This window comes from Temnothorax americanus, unplaced genomic scaffold (assembly GCF_048541705.1).
Source record: "Temnothorax americanus isolate GAGA-0224 unplaced genomic scaffold, ASM4854170v1 Scaffold3, whole genome shotgun sequence".
Taxonomy (NCBI): Eukaryota; Metazoa; Arthropoda; class Insecta; order Hymenoptera; family Formicidae; genus Temnothorax; species Temnothorax americanus.
This window is the reverse complement of record NW_027509442.1, coordinates 6,854,419-6,870,725: the sequence shown is the minus strand read 5'-3', so window position 1 is coordinate 6,870,725 and position 16,307 is coordinate 6,854,419. Positions and strand designations below refer to the sequence as shown.

Here is a 16,307-nt window from a genome sequence, read left to right as displayed (position 1 = left end):
AATGTGTTAATTTCTGATGATATAACATTCCTCGCCCAATAATCTCGTCAGATGATATCTCTCAAGCGTTTCTACGGAACGGAAATAAAAGTCTTTCGCGTACCTGCTGTTGAAGCGCTTAAAATGAACAATAATGGGATATCGTGTGTGGAGAATTTCCTTGCTTTCTTACGAGCATCTCGAAAAGGGTCCTTTTCGTGTCTGCTCTCGCCGGGGCCGGGGTCCATAAGCCGCACAATAGAGTCAATGACATGCATTCTCATAAACTCCGAAGAGGCCGCGGGACGTCGCGGTTGGCTCTCTCTGCGTGTTGTCAAAATGTATTCCGAGAAAACTGATGAAAAGAATGGTGGCTGCAGGCCAGAGAATGGGATAACGAAAAATGGCTGATCGATGTCTTATTTAATCAAGTGTTCTGACTTCTCGCTTAATATCCATGGAAAAGAAAATGAAGAATTGTTCGGTGTGATCAATTGTTAGATGATCGATACGTTATTTGTTCATATCGCGTTATTAACCGTACACATATATAAAAGCATTATTTATTCTGAGTGGCAATAAAATCTTTGATCTTTAAATACAAATCTTCGTCCATGGCTTTTAAGCAACAATTTAATTCAAATGTTTAATATAATTTAATTTTTAATTTAACATTCTGTATATTTCAGTAATTTTCGATTTAAATAATTTTATGTAACTCGACATGATAATAAAATTCGAATTCTAAGTTCATACTCTAAAACAACACGTATTATACTTAAAATTAAATAAAAAGACAAAATATATATTTGCATTCCTACTGAAATTTATACGACAAGGTCTTGATTTTAAATTACTTAAGATTGAAAAATTGTAATAATCGATATGTTGATTTTTTTGTTAAAGAAAGATCTACCTCTGATGAATATTAACTTTGAATATTAACTTTCGTCAAACAATTTGTAGATCGAAAGTTTAACGGTGTACCGTAGTTTGCACAAGTCTATATATTAAATGTGTATTGTAATCGCGCTGTATATATCGTAATATCTACACAGTGATGCGTAGTCTACATAAATCTCATAGTCTCAATTCCTTTTTTAATGAAAAGAAGCTTACATAGCTTCGAAGATTAAATGAAAGAGCACAAATTTACATTTCGCAAACGAATTTATAATGATTCGCAGCAAAATTAAACGGCTGATGCGACTTAATACCCATTAAAAATAATTTAGGTATTTCCTGACGTATTTACGTTATTCACGTCGATGCTCGTTGTTGTCTCGAAGCAGTCGTTCGAGGTACCGAAATAATTAAGAAAAACGTCACTGCGAGCATTCGTCGATTATCCGTGGGCGTATGCGCGTATACGCTTTGAAACGATGACAGAAAATGCGAGGTTGTTTGGGTCTAGGTGGTTTTCGTGCTGGGGCACTCGTAATTTCTTGCGCTGTTCTTTTGAAACGAACCCCTCCTCTCTTCCGTCGTTGCGCATCCAGCACGAAAAAGGTGCGCTCGCATCGCCGACGACAAGAAGATCCCGGCGAATAACGACCGCTCATTCGTCGGTGCCTTTTATATGTATACAAACGACATCGCATCGCTCCAGATCGATTTAACTGTCTCTCGCTTGCTTATCTTATGTATTTATTCGATCATATTTGAATAATTGGCCACCCGTTAGGGCCATTGCTTAATAAGTGGCTGGCTTGCCTCACGTGATTTATGTCGATGAGAAAGAGAAAAGAAGAAGACGAATTTTTCGTTGAAAAATAGAAAATTATACTAAATAGTTTATAATATCGCGGGTAAAATATAATATAACAAGCAATCAATATTTCGTATTGTGTAAACTATATTTTTACGTAATCTCTTATTTTTTCAAGAGATTACTTTCATATTTAATACGTTCATAGATGTAAATCTTTAAATGTAAATATATAAGATATAAGATTTTATACTTTTAAAATATTATTACTTTCTTTCAATTATGCATTTGATTTTTAAATTATTAAATATTGTCTTTCAAAGTGCATTTAATTGTTCTATATATTTCAAAGCTTAAATTTTAGTAATAAACTTGGTTTATATTTCATTGATTTTGACTAATTGCATTTTAATATATAGATTTGAAATTATAGACTATAAAATAAATATATTACGTTCCATTATAAATAAAAAACACATTTACAAAAAAGAGAGTTGCTACGTACCTATATTAAAACGCATTATATTATATATAGATATAAGCCGCTTATTTTAAAGGTGTGGCGTAGATTCAGTTTCAAAATCTTGGTAAGATAAATATACCGCAGCAGTTTGCATACTCATCTCATTAAAATTCATGATATTACAAAATTCGACTTGCGCTGCTTCGAAAATAAGCTATACGTATATTATTTTCTCATCTTTAAAGCAAATTTATAAAAAATAACATATATAACACAAAAAATATGTCTTATTGGTCAGTAAGGTGGCTTGTCCAAATTTTGAAAAAGTGGGCCAACTCTACAGACGTAAAGTGGCTTGTTATGGCTCTCGCTACAGTGTAAGTCTAGAATGAATAGGTCGCTACATAAGTCGCTAATAAGTTTATAAATGGATTGCTGCGTTATAAGTCCATAAATAGGTATAATGAGAAAGGTTGCTTGTGATGCAAAAAGACTTATTATTTGCCTCAGCGTCATTCTTGTCTTTATCGCTAGGCTATTAGGGGAGGCATACTGCCATTATCTTTATCAATACGACATTATAGCGGCCAAGCCTTTTTGCGACGAGTCGGAGCATGTATTCTCATCAACCGAGACGAGCAAATCACGTGAGTGCATCTGCTGAATAGACGTTAGAAAAGCTGAGAGACAATTTTCTTTCGAGCGCACAAGCTATCGCATTTCGGAATGCCTTGCTGCTTTTTAAATATATGACCACGAAGACGTAATATTTTGTTGTTTCTTTTTAATCAAGTGCCTACCTAATAAATATTTATAAAAAGAGAAAATATTATCCTATTCGACAAACTAAAAAATATATAAATAACGAAAATTTTTACATTTCTGTTATCGGAATACGGACAATTTGGCAATTATGATATTCTCAGCGATTTATATGTTCACCTGGAGTTTCACGATTTTATTTTTAAAAATATTTCTTTTCTCTGAACTTGAAAATATCTTTTCCCTATCTTTTATATGTATATATATGAGAATGGTTTAAAAAAAGAAAAAATATTATAGAAGATTTCTTGTCGTCTATAATACGTATTTCATGACACATTTAAACTTCAACTTTTTAAATCCTTTGTATTATTACCTGCGTTCCTTCTATAGTTTTATATTATCCATGCATGTTTCATAATAATTTGTGATTTTATGTCTTTATCATTATCTCTCGAGTTCTTCCTATACTCTTGATACTCGTTCTCTTGGTTTACACCAAGGAATAAATAATTGTTGTACTACAATTTCTTTTTTCGGTGGGTTTGTCGCGGGTATGACGCAAACTTGAGATATGGATCAAGGAGCGTAACCAGTATATCCGCTTATGACGGTTTATAAAAATGCATGCGTATCTTGGTGAGTGCATCAAGAGGGAATGTCGAGATACACACACCCCCTCCCCCCTCGTGTTTGTGTACATATCGACAGCTCGCGGGAGTATATATGCTTCTTCAACACGCTTCAATGCAGATACTCAACTCAGACCGCAAACACTAGAGAGCCACGCTCCGCAAAATAAAATGACGCCGTATATATGTACGACGCCCTCGCATAACTTGCAAAAAATGCATGAAACACACGTATACGGCGCATAACGCGTTCGATCCAAAAAATCTCTTGGGCGAATGTTCCAATTACTTTCAGGTAGACTGGGATTTTCCATGCATGTTTTACATAATCATAGCCCAGTATTGGACGCCCATATTTTTTCGACGTGAACGAAACGTCATTTCATAAACCACGGATACGCGCCGAAGCTATTACGTTGCAGCCAGATTAAATCCTGTCTTTCGCGCGAAAATAACTTCTTCCTTATAACGAATAAATATACGGATAGTTCGTTCGCTAATTCTATTCGCGTCTTTCTCGGAATGTTTTGCAGAGACGAGATTTTCCTACGTGCCCGCATAAACGAGACACCGCACCGCAACGTTTACCGATGTTTATGAATAATTATTATCGCGCGTAATTAAAAAGCTCTACAAATTACGTAAAAATAAGATAAAATAGGGTATAATGTATCGCGAAAGAAATTCAGACGTATCCATTTGCGTATATATCGATTATAGAACGCAGCTTCTGCATTCTTTCATCTCTCGGCTTTTGAACTTTTTTAAATTCAAGAAATCTTATTGTTATTAGTATAGCTGAAATTACATCTATCATGAAATCGCTTTTTAAGAATAACTTCGTATACATAAATTAACGTTTCCCAACATAAGAAAAAAATTTTTTATTTGTTCGAAGTAGCTCGAGAAGAAGATAATATTTACCACGGGGAACAAGTATCTTCTGATTAAAAGTGATAAAATGGCCAATTTTCGAGCAATCAAATAAAGGTTTGTTGAAATATAGTTGAAAAATAAAAGAAAAACAAACTTGTTTATTAAAAATCTAAAAGTTATAAAATATGGTTAACGTTTTGAAACACACTTAGTCTTCTTCAGAAGATTATAACAAAACGTTGCAAGAAATCTCATTAAAATATCAAATAAAATAATTACATCTTACATTTATTTTATCTTTTAATGCAATTCTTTGTAGTTTTTCATCATAATGTTCTGACGAAGGCCAAGCGTGGTCCAAATATTTTAACAGTTCTTTTGTAACTTTTAAATAAAAAAGTTCATTTTAATTTTATTTTTTAACATATCCTTATTTGATTGCTTAAAAATTCGCCGTTTGTCTCATTTATTAACTGTTTGCTTTCACCGAGCGTGACATAATTCTTTTCGTCCTTTAATTAAGTTCGCTTCAAAGGTATATTTTAAGATCAGATTGTCAACATGGTTGTAGAAATTTTTTGAAAATCTCAGAACTTTCCGAGGCCGTTATGCAAGTATTAATTTATCAATTATAACTTCTAATGACTTACCGTCTCGGTGTTGCCGTGCGTTGCCACGAAGTTACTGCCACGCAGAATTGGCTGGATTCCCTGAAAGCGCGGAAAAAATAATACAATTATAGCTGTGATCTGTATATATATAAGATACGGCATAACTTTTACGCAGTTATTACTTAGCTCGTTAGAAACTAATTCGAAAAATATCTTTGTGTAACAATAATAATAGCTGTACGCTGTCTGTATTATACGTCATAATGTACGCCATAAATGTATATTATTATTCGGTTAATATTAATATTTACGTTGCCATAGATTGTCGTTACGGGGTAATTTTTATGCCGTATTTTACATTACGTTACAATTATGACATCAGGCGAGAGTCCATATATATTCGCGGCACTCCGCGCACGCACATACGCGGTACGCCTGTGCCACAATTTCTGGCTCATTCGTCGATTCATGGATTAAATATTCATGGAAACGTTAATATACATTTATGACGCAATGTAAAAGCTTTCGATGGGCTCCGGTATATTTTTGTTCTCAACAATTATACCAACGTATATACCTACCGTTACCGGTCTCGCTCGTTTCGTCCGGCGCGACGCTCATCGTCCACCGACGAGATAAATGCGCGGTGACGATTGCGACGTAGCGCGTACACCGTGAACATGTGTGCAGCGTGAAGTTGCCATTGCGTCGATCGCCATCGGCCATATATCGCGAAGCCCAACATCGGCACTAGATCGAAGGTCGATACCGTCGTACCGCGTCGATGGTTTACGAGCGAAGTGGGTCGGGCGAGTGCGAGTATGCGAGTGTTCATCATCGCGAGGGAGCTGTGAGGCGGCGCGGGCGGAGGGGGGGGGGCGTCGCGTCGCGTAAAAGACGTTAGACGTTAGAAATATCACTGTCGCAATATCGAACGAGTTACGCGACATTACCCGGCAAATATCGAATAACTTACGCGACATTAAACGCGCGACGTTGTACGTATGTAACACGGCGGGTGCGGGGTGACGCCACAGTCGCCACACGGCATCGCCATCGGCACGGCGGAGTCCGGAGTCGAGAGACGGAGCAGCGCGTCGCGTTCCACCCGCACCCGCGCGGCGCCCGCGGTAAGTAACGTAGTAACGCTCGCGAAAAGGCATATCGGAGTAATAAAGGCAAAGGCGCTATATAAGCGATCTCGCTTCCGGCTTCTCGGGGAGCGCTCGCGGCACCGAGGGGTGTGTATATTTATCATCCGTTATAAATTTCGCCCTTCGCAAAACGGAAACGCGATTCTCGCGCACCGCGTCACGGTCATCGGCGCGTTGATACGAGAAAAAAGGCAAAAAAGTACGAAAAAACGAAAAGTAATGCCTCTCGCGCGGCAGCCGTTTACTTACTTGGTCGCGCGCGCGCGGGGCACGCTTCGCGAGCGGCTCGGCGCACGTCGGGAATCTTCGGGCGGGCTCGGGCGAGCGACCGGCGCGCGCCCCGTGCCCCACTCGGCCCGCGGCCGCAGTGGCAGTTGGCAGTCGGCAGTCAGCGTTCGTCGCGTCGTCGTGCGGTCCGTCGCGTCTTTATCCCTTCCACGAGTAAGTAGTTCCGCGGTCGGCCGAGCGGAAAGTCACCCTCGGCGGCTACCGGTCGCGCGTATACCCCGGCATATACCCAACCGCTCCGAAGTTATCAACGGGCAATTCGCGCGGGGCGACGAGGAGCGACGAGGCGCCGAAAGATCCCCGAGGCGCAGATCGCAGATCCGTATTTGAATTCGAGAACACTTGTCATCGAAAATTTCGTGGAATCCCGCGGTGGCGGCGGCGGTAGTAGTTCTTTCGAAAAACTCGGCTGGACTGACGAGTCGATCGGCGTCGGCCGCGAAAACATTGTCGGCCCGGATGATCTAGAAGGTGCCGATCGCGCGCTTCGCAACAAGTTGCAGGAAAGTGTGCTCCTTTTTCTTACCGAATTTCCTCGCCTCCCCGTCTATCTCTCTCTCTCTCTTTCTCTCTTCTTTTACGCGAGTGCGTGCGTGCTTTTCGTCGTGTGTTCGCGATCGAGAGGATTAACGCGGTGATGGTCCTGCGTGAAGCTGCGAGGCAACGTTCTCGACGATGGTATAATCGGACCTTCGAGCGTGAAACGGACCGTCGTGACGGGCGATCGCATTCGGAGGGAATGTGTCGTGCGCTCTGATTATTATCTCTCCGAGGATCTTCTACGCGGTAAGATTTCCCTTTTTGTTTTCGTTTTCGATTTTTCGCCGAGACTACGTACGGTGCGTATACCAGATCGCGGAGCACGCGACGATCGATGGGAAACGTTCGCGAGAGACTGACGATGATTTGCGCGAACGTTATTGGATGGACGATATTCGGTCGAATGATCAATGTGGCATTGGTATTAATGCGTCTCGCACAAATAAATGAGGGCCTATTTGGTAAATGTTGATCACTGGTTACAGGGATACACGATATTCGAGAATACGTATAATTTCGGTATTTCAACGCGTAACGAAGTTCGCTGCTTTCCGCAGGCGCGTTGGCATTTTAATTTCGAAATTGTGTTTCACGAAAGTAACTTGATGTGACTGGGTTCCGTCAGTTTGGTATTTTATCGAATATTTCTGGAATTTAGCTACAAATTAAAATTAAATATCCGGAAAGCGATTCTTGTGAAATAAAAATTGAAATATATTTACCGTTCTCGCGATAAAATTTAAATTTGTGTGTTGAAATGTTGCTGTGTGTTTAAAATACATTACCGCGATATCGTCGCTAATTATGAATCCGGGATATTAAAATATACACATGCATGTGTTTGTATACATGTAAACGCGTGTATATTTTAATATTTGTGAAACGCTAGACGCGTTTCTCGTATACGCGCGCATCGTGTATTTTTCTTTCATTATTTTTTGATGATTAAAATTCTCCATTTTCATTTATGATTCTACGTTCGTTTGGTTACCGTACATATTTAAAAAGAATGGGGGCGACGCGCACGCACGTCCGTAATTTTTAATTGCGGTGCTTCAAATTAACAATTGCGCGCACCATTTTTCGCGGAGCGCGCCACGTTCGGCTTAGCCGCGCACGTTCGTTAACGCTACTCCTCACTTTGCAACTTTTTCCCTTAATTTTCGTGACAGTTTCGTGATGAGCCAATTTAAAATTTTTTTAATTATAACGACAACAGTGAGCGCCATTGATCGTAGTTCATTCGTGATCGGGATGGCGACTAATGAAACTATTCGAAAATATACATTTCGTCATTAATATATGAATATACCATATATAACACAATAGCATATATATTCGAGTAAATAAATACATGAGTATTGATTCGCGATTAATCGACGACACGAAATCCGACACAAATGGAATTCATTCGGCGCGACACATTATTGTTATGTTGAAATTATAAAATAATGAGATATTATTTACAAACTTAAAGCGGGCCATATTGTTCCGAATATGTGAATACGGAATATATTGGAAATATTGTGCTCTATACCGTGTACGGAAATATCGAGTCATATTTCCTGCTTTGCCGTGTAACACGGCGCAGTTCTCTAAAATATTTATGAGTGGCAATAAAATTGTATAACGATATTCACATCGTTATGCGTATGAATATACGCGAGTGAAACTATAATATCGCGCGCCGCGAGCCCCGAGACTTTCCGTACGACATAGTTTTCCGAATTAATTTTAATCGTGTCGCATTGTTTCTTGACACTTGGCGCCTCGCGTATCATAAATCATGTGCGATTTCGAGAATAAATATGCGGCATCTCGTCCATCACGGCGTCGTCGTCGGCGTCGCGTGATGGCGCCGCGCGCGCGCGAGCATCGGCTGGAGCGCGACTTCGCAGCGGTGTATTCGCGCTTCGCTGCAAGAATTTTAATCTTCGCGAAATTTCAATGTTAAATCTGCGCGTTCGCGGGGATCCCACTTCGTAGAAGGTTCCTTTCGGGAGCGACGGTAGTTATTCGCGTGCTGTGTAACGATCAATCGGACGGACGCACGATTGATGCGGAGGAACAGTTTCACAGACGTATTACATGGGGACTTAAATTGGGCGCTTGTCGCTCGTTGACTGGCAATTTTCTCGAAAAGGACGCGCGTTGCCAGTCACGAAAACAATTTATGCTTTTGCGATCGGAAAGATGAAAGAATCTTCCATATATAAAAAGCCGACGCGTCACGTTAGAAATTATACCCCTGTTGGGGATACGAAGATCCTGAATGAAACCGCTGATCCGTCCCTTTTTTATCGTATTATTTTTAAATCTAATTCGTTTCCCGATATATCAATCGGCACGCCTTGATGTTTGATGCGATTTACCGGAATACGATACCATCGAATTGAAATCAAATGCACGTTTTTAACTATTTATATACTTTTTTTCCGAGGATTTAAGAGGCAGATTCAATATAATTTTGCCTGGCTTGATAGGTTTGGTTTTAGTAGTTTTAGTTGAAAACTTAGATACTTGTAATATATTAAATGCGAATAATAGTTACTTTTTATTATTAATTATATTTTTTTGTGCTATAAGATATAAGTCTCAAGTATTTGTGTATTTATTGCCGAACTTTTACTACTATTAGTTTCAGTAAGATCGAGAATATTTTTTAACATTTTATTAAAGAAGCTATTTGATTAAAATGGCAAATTATGATTTGGGTTGATGATCGATTCGATTAAACGGAATGAATTAAATTTGATTAAATTAAATATATTCTGCAGAACGTGTATAAATGAGACATTGAAGCATTTACTTCAAGTTTGATCTTCTAAAGGTCGAGCGTCAATACCGCGATTTTTGACGCTCAAGCCGCGCGATTGCAGCCGCGCGTCTTCGATTAATGTCTGATTTGCGTGTAATACAATGGAACTATTGCCAATCCCGCGTTTTTAGTCGTACGACTCTAGCGATTGTGGCGACGCGATTCAGAATCTTGCGACTCACCTGCTCCTGGAGCAGTCTAGCCGCGCGGCTCAGTTCACTCAATTGTATTTGGAGCAGTTTAGTCGCTAATATTTTGGCAAGTTCTACTTTTTAATTAAATTAACGTTCCACACAACATGAATGATGTTATGCTGTGTGAATTGGTGAACAACTATAAATGGTTATATGACCCACGAGATAAAAATTATAAAATTTTTTGAAATTCTTCTGTCTCTCTCGCAATAAGCAAATCATTTGGAGCACTTCTATAGCATTCACGAAATAATAATAATGTAATTTCTTCCTTTTCTTCTTCTTTAATTAGCATGAAGAATTATTAACGTTTTTTCCTCCACGTTTCATATAAAAGACTGGACACTGGACACAGAAAATTAATCATTCTATAATGACTTTATTGTAGATTTGCAGATTAAGTATTTGATAAGGTTATATGTATCCGGAAATCTACCATAAAAAGTCGTTGTATAAAGTATTACATTCACTCAAAACAAGATTCTGGCTTTTCAAAGACTTGTGTCAAGATATTTGAAAACTATTGATAAAAAAATATTCTTTGTTATAAAGAAAACTTACTTAAAAGAAATAAAATATTCCTCTCTTTAGCTGTAGAATAATTATTTTTTTCTGTGAAATCGCGCGACTCTCATCGCGCTTTTGGCAACAGTACGCGCGACTGCTGTCGCGCGATTAGTGCCGCGTCAAAAATTGCGGTATTGTGACACTCGACCTTAAGATAAGATAAGAAGACTTATTTCTAAGATAAGAAGTTTTAAAGGACGTGAAAGGTTATAAATGATAAAAAGCATGAATTGTAAATCTTTATGTATTGGTAGGAAAATTAATAACAATTACATTTATAAATACTTCGCGTACAAAATTCTCGCCGATTTTGTAATAAAAGCAGAATTATTTATAGGAAAAAATGTAGAATATACGTTCGTTTCATCTTCCAACTTTAAAGTAAATATATTTCTGCTTATATGAAATATTTGCATTATTTTTGTTGATTTTTGATTCAATAATTCACATTAGTACATTTCACGTCACACGTCACGAATCTCCTCGCATTGCACAGTTCGCAATTTCATGTTTAATATTGCACTGAATTATTGAATTTACATCAAATCTCAATGAAATTAATTTAATTAGAATACCTAACGAGAAGAAGACAAATATAATTTGATCTAATAATACGAGATGGGAATCGCGTAATGAGAATACGTCACGATATTATCGCATACGCAGCGAAACGAAATTCTCGCGGTCATTAAATTCATCTATTGTCAATCCACGTTTGTAAGCGTGTAGAGATCATAGCACAGAGAAGATGGTTAGGGCTCGACCTCTTCGATCCTCCGAGCGGATAACCGAATAATTCTACTGATAGGTGCGTCGATGCATTTACATGGAAATCTCTGATGGCTGTAAGCGATTACATTCCTGACATTATGCTGTTTCATCGAGGGATTTTGGTCGCGATCTATCCTAAAGACCTCTGGTATTTTGCATCATATGTCTAATTTATATCGTGATTTCCACGAACCAATTACGCCATTAATTATGAATATCCTCTTGCTGAGAAAATTTAACTCACATGTTTCTTCCGGTACGTTGTCATATTAGACAAATATAACGAATATCTTGATATGTAAAATTAAAAGTTTAAATAAGTATATATACATATATTTGTATATATATGATATACACACATACACACACAATATATGTATACGATGGTATGTTATAAATATAGAAAAAGTTGATGGAAATAAATATAAATTAAGAGAAATGTAACTGGAAACATTTCATATCGTAATAATGGAGTATTGTTCTATTATTATGACACGAAATGTTTTCATTTGTGGTAGAGATATTACAAGACCTATATTTTTGTTCGACTACTAAACCATTGTGTGAGTAGCATTTTTAAACTTGTTTTTTTATTCATATACAAATATCTTGAACTTTTTAGCGAGATACTGTTAGTGTTTAAATTTTGTTAGTTTCCAGTTTCGTTTGTTTCCCAACATAAATTAAGGCATCGAATAAGCTAAATTGCCTGTATACAACACACAGTAAAGAATTTAAAAAATTCTTTTTTAATAATTTTTTTGATAGATTATCGAATATTACAATACCTTCATGCTTTTGTCGATTTGTCGATTATGATTATTCGAACTTTAAAATGTTCCAAATTTGAATTTCTACAGTGTCGCTACACATGTAAAAATATCAGTCAATTATAATTTTTAAAAATATTTATTGTTTTATATAGAGCTTATTATTTTTAAAGATATACCTGTAAAACTACACAATAATACTTTTACTTTATTATGTTTTACAACTTTCAGTTAAGATAAAATTTTCATATAGATTTATATAGATTCTTATGTCTATCATCTTTATTTTATCTGAGCGAGCTAGATTACATTTTTTAAAAATTAATGTATCGTTACATACATTTACTATATTGGAATTTCATATAATACTGAAGATAAAATAGGATTATATTTTGGTCCATCGTCTCTACTAGTGGAAATGTTCGGATATTGCGGAATTAGTGTGCACAAATTTTCAGTTAGCGGTTTAACTCCCGAATGGAACTGTCCGGGCACTTCTTTTACATAGACTATGTACGATGTGGAATAATGAATCGTAATTTACCAGGTCCCTCGCGATATCTGCGCGTGGGACGTGATTGAACCGTTAATTAGTCTCGAATTAAACGGCCCGATACTGCTCGCTTGCAATTTTACAATTTTACATTGCAATTTCTCGGACGATGCACAGCACATCCTTCGATATATGCGCTCTTGCGCTCTTCTCGCTTGCTCGTTCGCTCGCTCGCTCGTTTGTTTACTCATCCATTCTGAAAATTGATGCTATTTTTTGCTTCGTTAGATACTTGAGCGGAGAGAGGCGATGGGAGAAATTAATTATTTATATTTTTCCAAGTCTCACCCGCGAAAAGTAATTAAAGGCGCAGTTTGTTTATCGAGCGATATCGAATTAAGCCATTTGATTTAAAGTATTTATAAATACCTCTTGCTAATTGTATACGTGGCATTTTAAATAGAATTGTGTGCTTATAATTATTATAAAATATTACTTCTGCTTTTGCACCGGACTTTTGTTTCAAGTAAATGACAGTCCGATAACATTGCATATTTGAAAAACATTACAACTGGATCATTCATATATCTAATGTATCTATTTTTCCATCTGATTTTCCAATTTTTATTTAGTAGTTTACATTGCAAAGTGTATAACAATCCGTTAAGTATTTGCTCTTTGTCAGGAAACGAGTAATTTTTTTTCGACATTATTTTCTTATTCTCGGTTTGTATTTCTTTCGTATTCGTGAACTTGTTAACTTAACATGTTTTACAACTGTAAAAGTACAATTACGGTTTTGATAGATATATTTTAATTGACGCAAAGTGCGTCAATTTAAAAACAGTCTTTCGTTTATGCGCAGTTTTACATTTTTTATAAGTATATATATTTGTAATTTCTCAAGTAACCGTACTGTAGATAATAGTAGACCATGCTGCGAAATGTGTCCCCTGATAATTTAATTCAATTGGTATTGAAAAACTTATACTACTTTTTAAGATAGTCCTTTGTGAATACCATTGAGACTTGCAAGTTTTAATGCGTTAGGATTCCTTCTTCTAGCGATTTTCGTAATACTATCTTCGTAACCAGAAATAATATATGAGAGGAAGTCGTTATCCAAATTAACTTTTTTTCCTATAAAAATGTCTTTTGTTTCGAACAAGAAACGTTATTTTCCTTTCTAAGAAAAACAAAGTAAAAAGTATATACGTATTACGCTGTAGATACATTACTTTTTCTAAATACAGTACTTTTTTTTAAAAGAATGTCGATCGAAGAGCGCATTCTTATATCGAAATTAATGGAATCGACGCCGCGGCGCGATATATCACGATATGAACGCACGAGTCACGATATAACAACAGAGGGTGATAACAGCGGCAGCTACGGCAAGTATCCGGAAATAAACTTGTTGCGCGACCGATCGGTAAATAAAATAATAACTGGGGCACGTACGTAACTCGATTAAACGACAATCGCGATATTTAAGCGCCGCGCCTCGGTGCGCTGTGTGTCACAATCGACGAGGCCTGTCGCGCGCGTGGTGCATCAAAAACTCGAAAACAAGAAACACGTTCTTGTCATCACGCGGTGGATACAAGCGTGCGCTAGGACTGTGCATGTTTTTTTTTCTTCCCGGATTTTTGTCGGTCGAATTATCTGCGGCGGAAGCAATTGCAATCGCCGGATGAAATATTTTCCCACCTCGCTCTCTCTCGCTCCCTTTTCCCCTCTCTTCTGTTCCTGTGGGAACGGATGCAAAAAAATATTTCGCGAAAACGGTGGAAGCAGAGTCAACATTTTCTGCGGATGCGCAAGTATTTTTTTGAAAAAAAAGGGAAAGAGGGAAGGAGAAACAGTAGCGTGATTACGCTGAATGTACCACTGTCAGCTATCGAGAGAGTTTGAGCGGCAGGAGCAACTGCCATTGGAATTGCGTGCATTTCGTTACAGGTGAGAAAGGAAAATCAGCAGAATAGAATTTGAGAGAGAGAGAGAGAGAGAGAGAGAGAGAGAGAGCCATAAGGGCGTTTACGCGAAATGGGTAACGCGAGCTCGCACGTTACATTTGCAAGGGTCGCAATTTTCCGAAATCGCGGTGTCAAGCGTTACGCTTTGCTCGCGAGCAAATTCTAGATTAAAACGATAATTGTCTTTCGCAAACAAAATCATTTTGGCCTCATACAGAAAGTGCAATATTTATATTTTGCAAAACTAAAAAGAACTTAATTTCTGCAAAGGTTGCTTTATTTTCTATTTCGATACACGAATCTAAGAAAATTGATCTTTCCTCTAAATTAAAAAATTTTATTTATTTGTTTTACGCTAAACCAAAGCAATGCATCTCGGGATCAATCTAATTCCGGTTTGAGATACGCTTAAAGCCAGATTGCACCAGTCTGGATTATCCAAAGTCTGGATTACCCCCAAGTTAACGATTTGTTGTTTCTATTTAACCTTTATTTGTTCGCTCAACGTATTATAAATAGAGAAGCAGAATATGTGATAAGAACAGATTACTTTACTGACGTTTCTGAACAAATCTCCAAGGGAAGATATACGTGATTTATTTTTTATATTACATTCGCCAACGTTGTATTATTGTATAAACATATATAATATAAATTTATTTGCCATTCTAAAACTGTTGGATCCATAACAGTTTTCCATGCATAATGCTTTTTTTATCATTCCTACTTGAAATAAAAATTCAGTTTGTTAAGGGTTATTCCATATATATTCTCTGTTTCAATTTTTTTTACAAAAGGGTAGGCAGTAGAGTATGGCCTTGAAGTAAAGAATAAAGAAAGAAGAATGTTGGCGCATGAAATCACGATTCACGGTGATTTATTGACGATTTCAATATATTAATGGTTGTGTGTTCGAAGGTTTGACGAAGAAAAATCAGCTGGCGAATAAGAAGAATTTGTGGAGGGAAAGTTCGACGATGAGAATTTGAGTCGCGGAAAGTGCTTCCAAGAGTGCCTGGGTCCTGGTTCGCGATTCTCGTCGAGGGGGGCAGAAGACGACGGGTGTTGTAAAAAGGAAGCGAAGAGCGGGGCAAGTGTGTCGCTGACACGAGTTGACGCGACGCGACGTGACGTGACGTGACGTGACGTGACGTGACGTCGGGGCGTCGAGATGCTTCGAGATGAGATGGCCACCCCCCTTGGATCTCTCGCGTCACTTCTCACGCTTCTACTCTACGCTTGCAGCAGCTGCCATGCCAGGATAACCAATCAGGAAATCGGTGAGTGCCAGTTTAAATAATCTATAGCTAATTGAGTATGGAACGAAGGATATTTAATGGTCGTTAAAGTTGGAAAAACATTTCTTGTCAAAAAACCGAAATATTATACATTGGACTAAGAGAAAAAACAGAATTACAATTAAATTTCAATACAGAATATAATTGAATATTTAAAGAGATTTGTATACATTCAATATATATACAAATTGTATCATGCAACGTGTATCAGCAATGATGAAATTAAAAAATGTAATATAATTAAACATCTCGATTGACATTTATGATATGTTTATTTTCTGGAAAGTGGAGTGTTAATTGAACAACGTAGATTCATTTTATATTAATGTACATTAACATTAGATAAACAAAAATACGAATAATTAATTAACAACAACAATACAAACAAATACGCTTAACGTAAAAAC

General features: G+C 37.3%; 2 protein-coding genes across 7 annotated transcripts in view; one reads left to right on the top strand and one right to left on the bottom strand.

The window, feature by feature from the left end:
• Nachrbeta2 (nicotinic acetylcholine receptor beta2) overlaps positions 1-5,086 on the bottom strand; it is an 84,135-nt gene extending 79,049 nt beyond the window's left edge. The window contains exon 1 of the mRNA XM_077411368.1: positions 5,071-5,086. The gene's annotated coding sequence lies outside the window, so the exon portion shown is untranslated. The remainder of the gene's footprint in view (positions 1-5,070) is intronic.
• Positions 5,087-6,561: 1,475 nt separating this feature from the next.
• Positions 6,562-16,307, top strand: part of LOC143900236 (protein turtle homolog B) — a 236,933-nt gene continuing 227,187 nt past the window's right edge. For all 6 annotated transcript variants that reach the window (XM_077411339.1, XM_077411337.1, XM_077411336.1 and 3 more), the window contains exons 1-2: positions 6,562-7,259; positions 15,521-15,882. In XM_077411339.1, the coding sequence (XP_077267465.1) occupies positions 15,774-15,882 (109 nt within the window). In that variant the 5' untranslated portion in view covers positions 6,562-7,259; positions 15,521-15,773. The remainder of the gene's footprint in view (positions 7,260-15,520; positions 15,883-16,307) is intronic.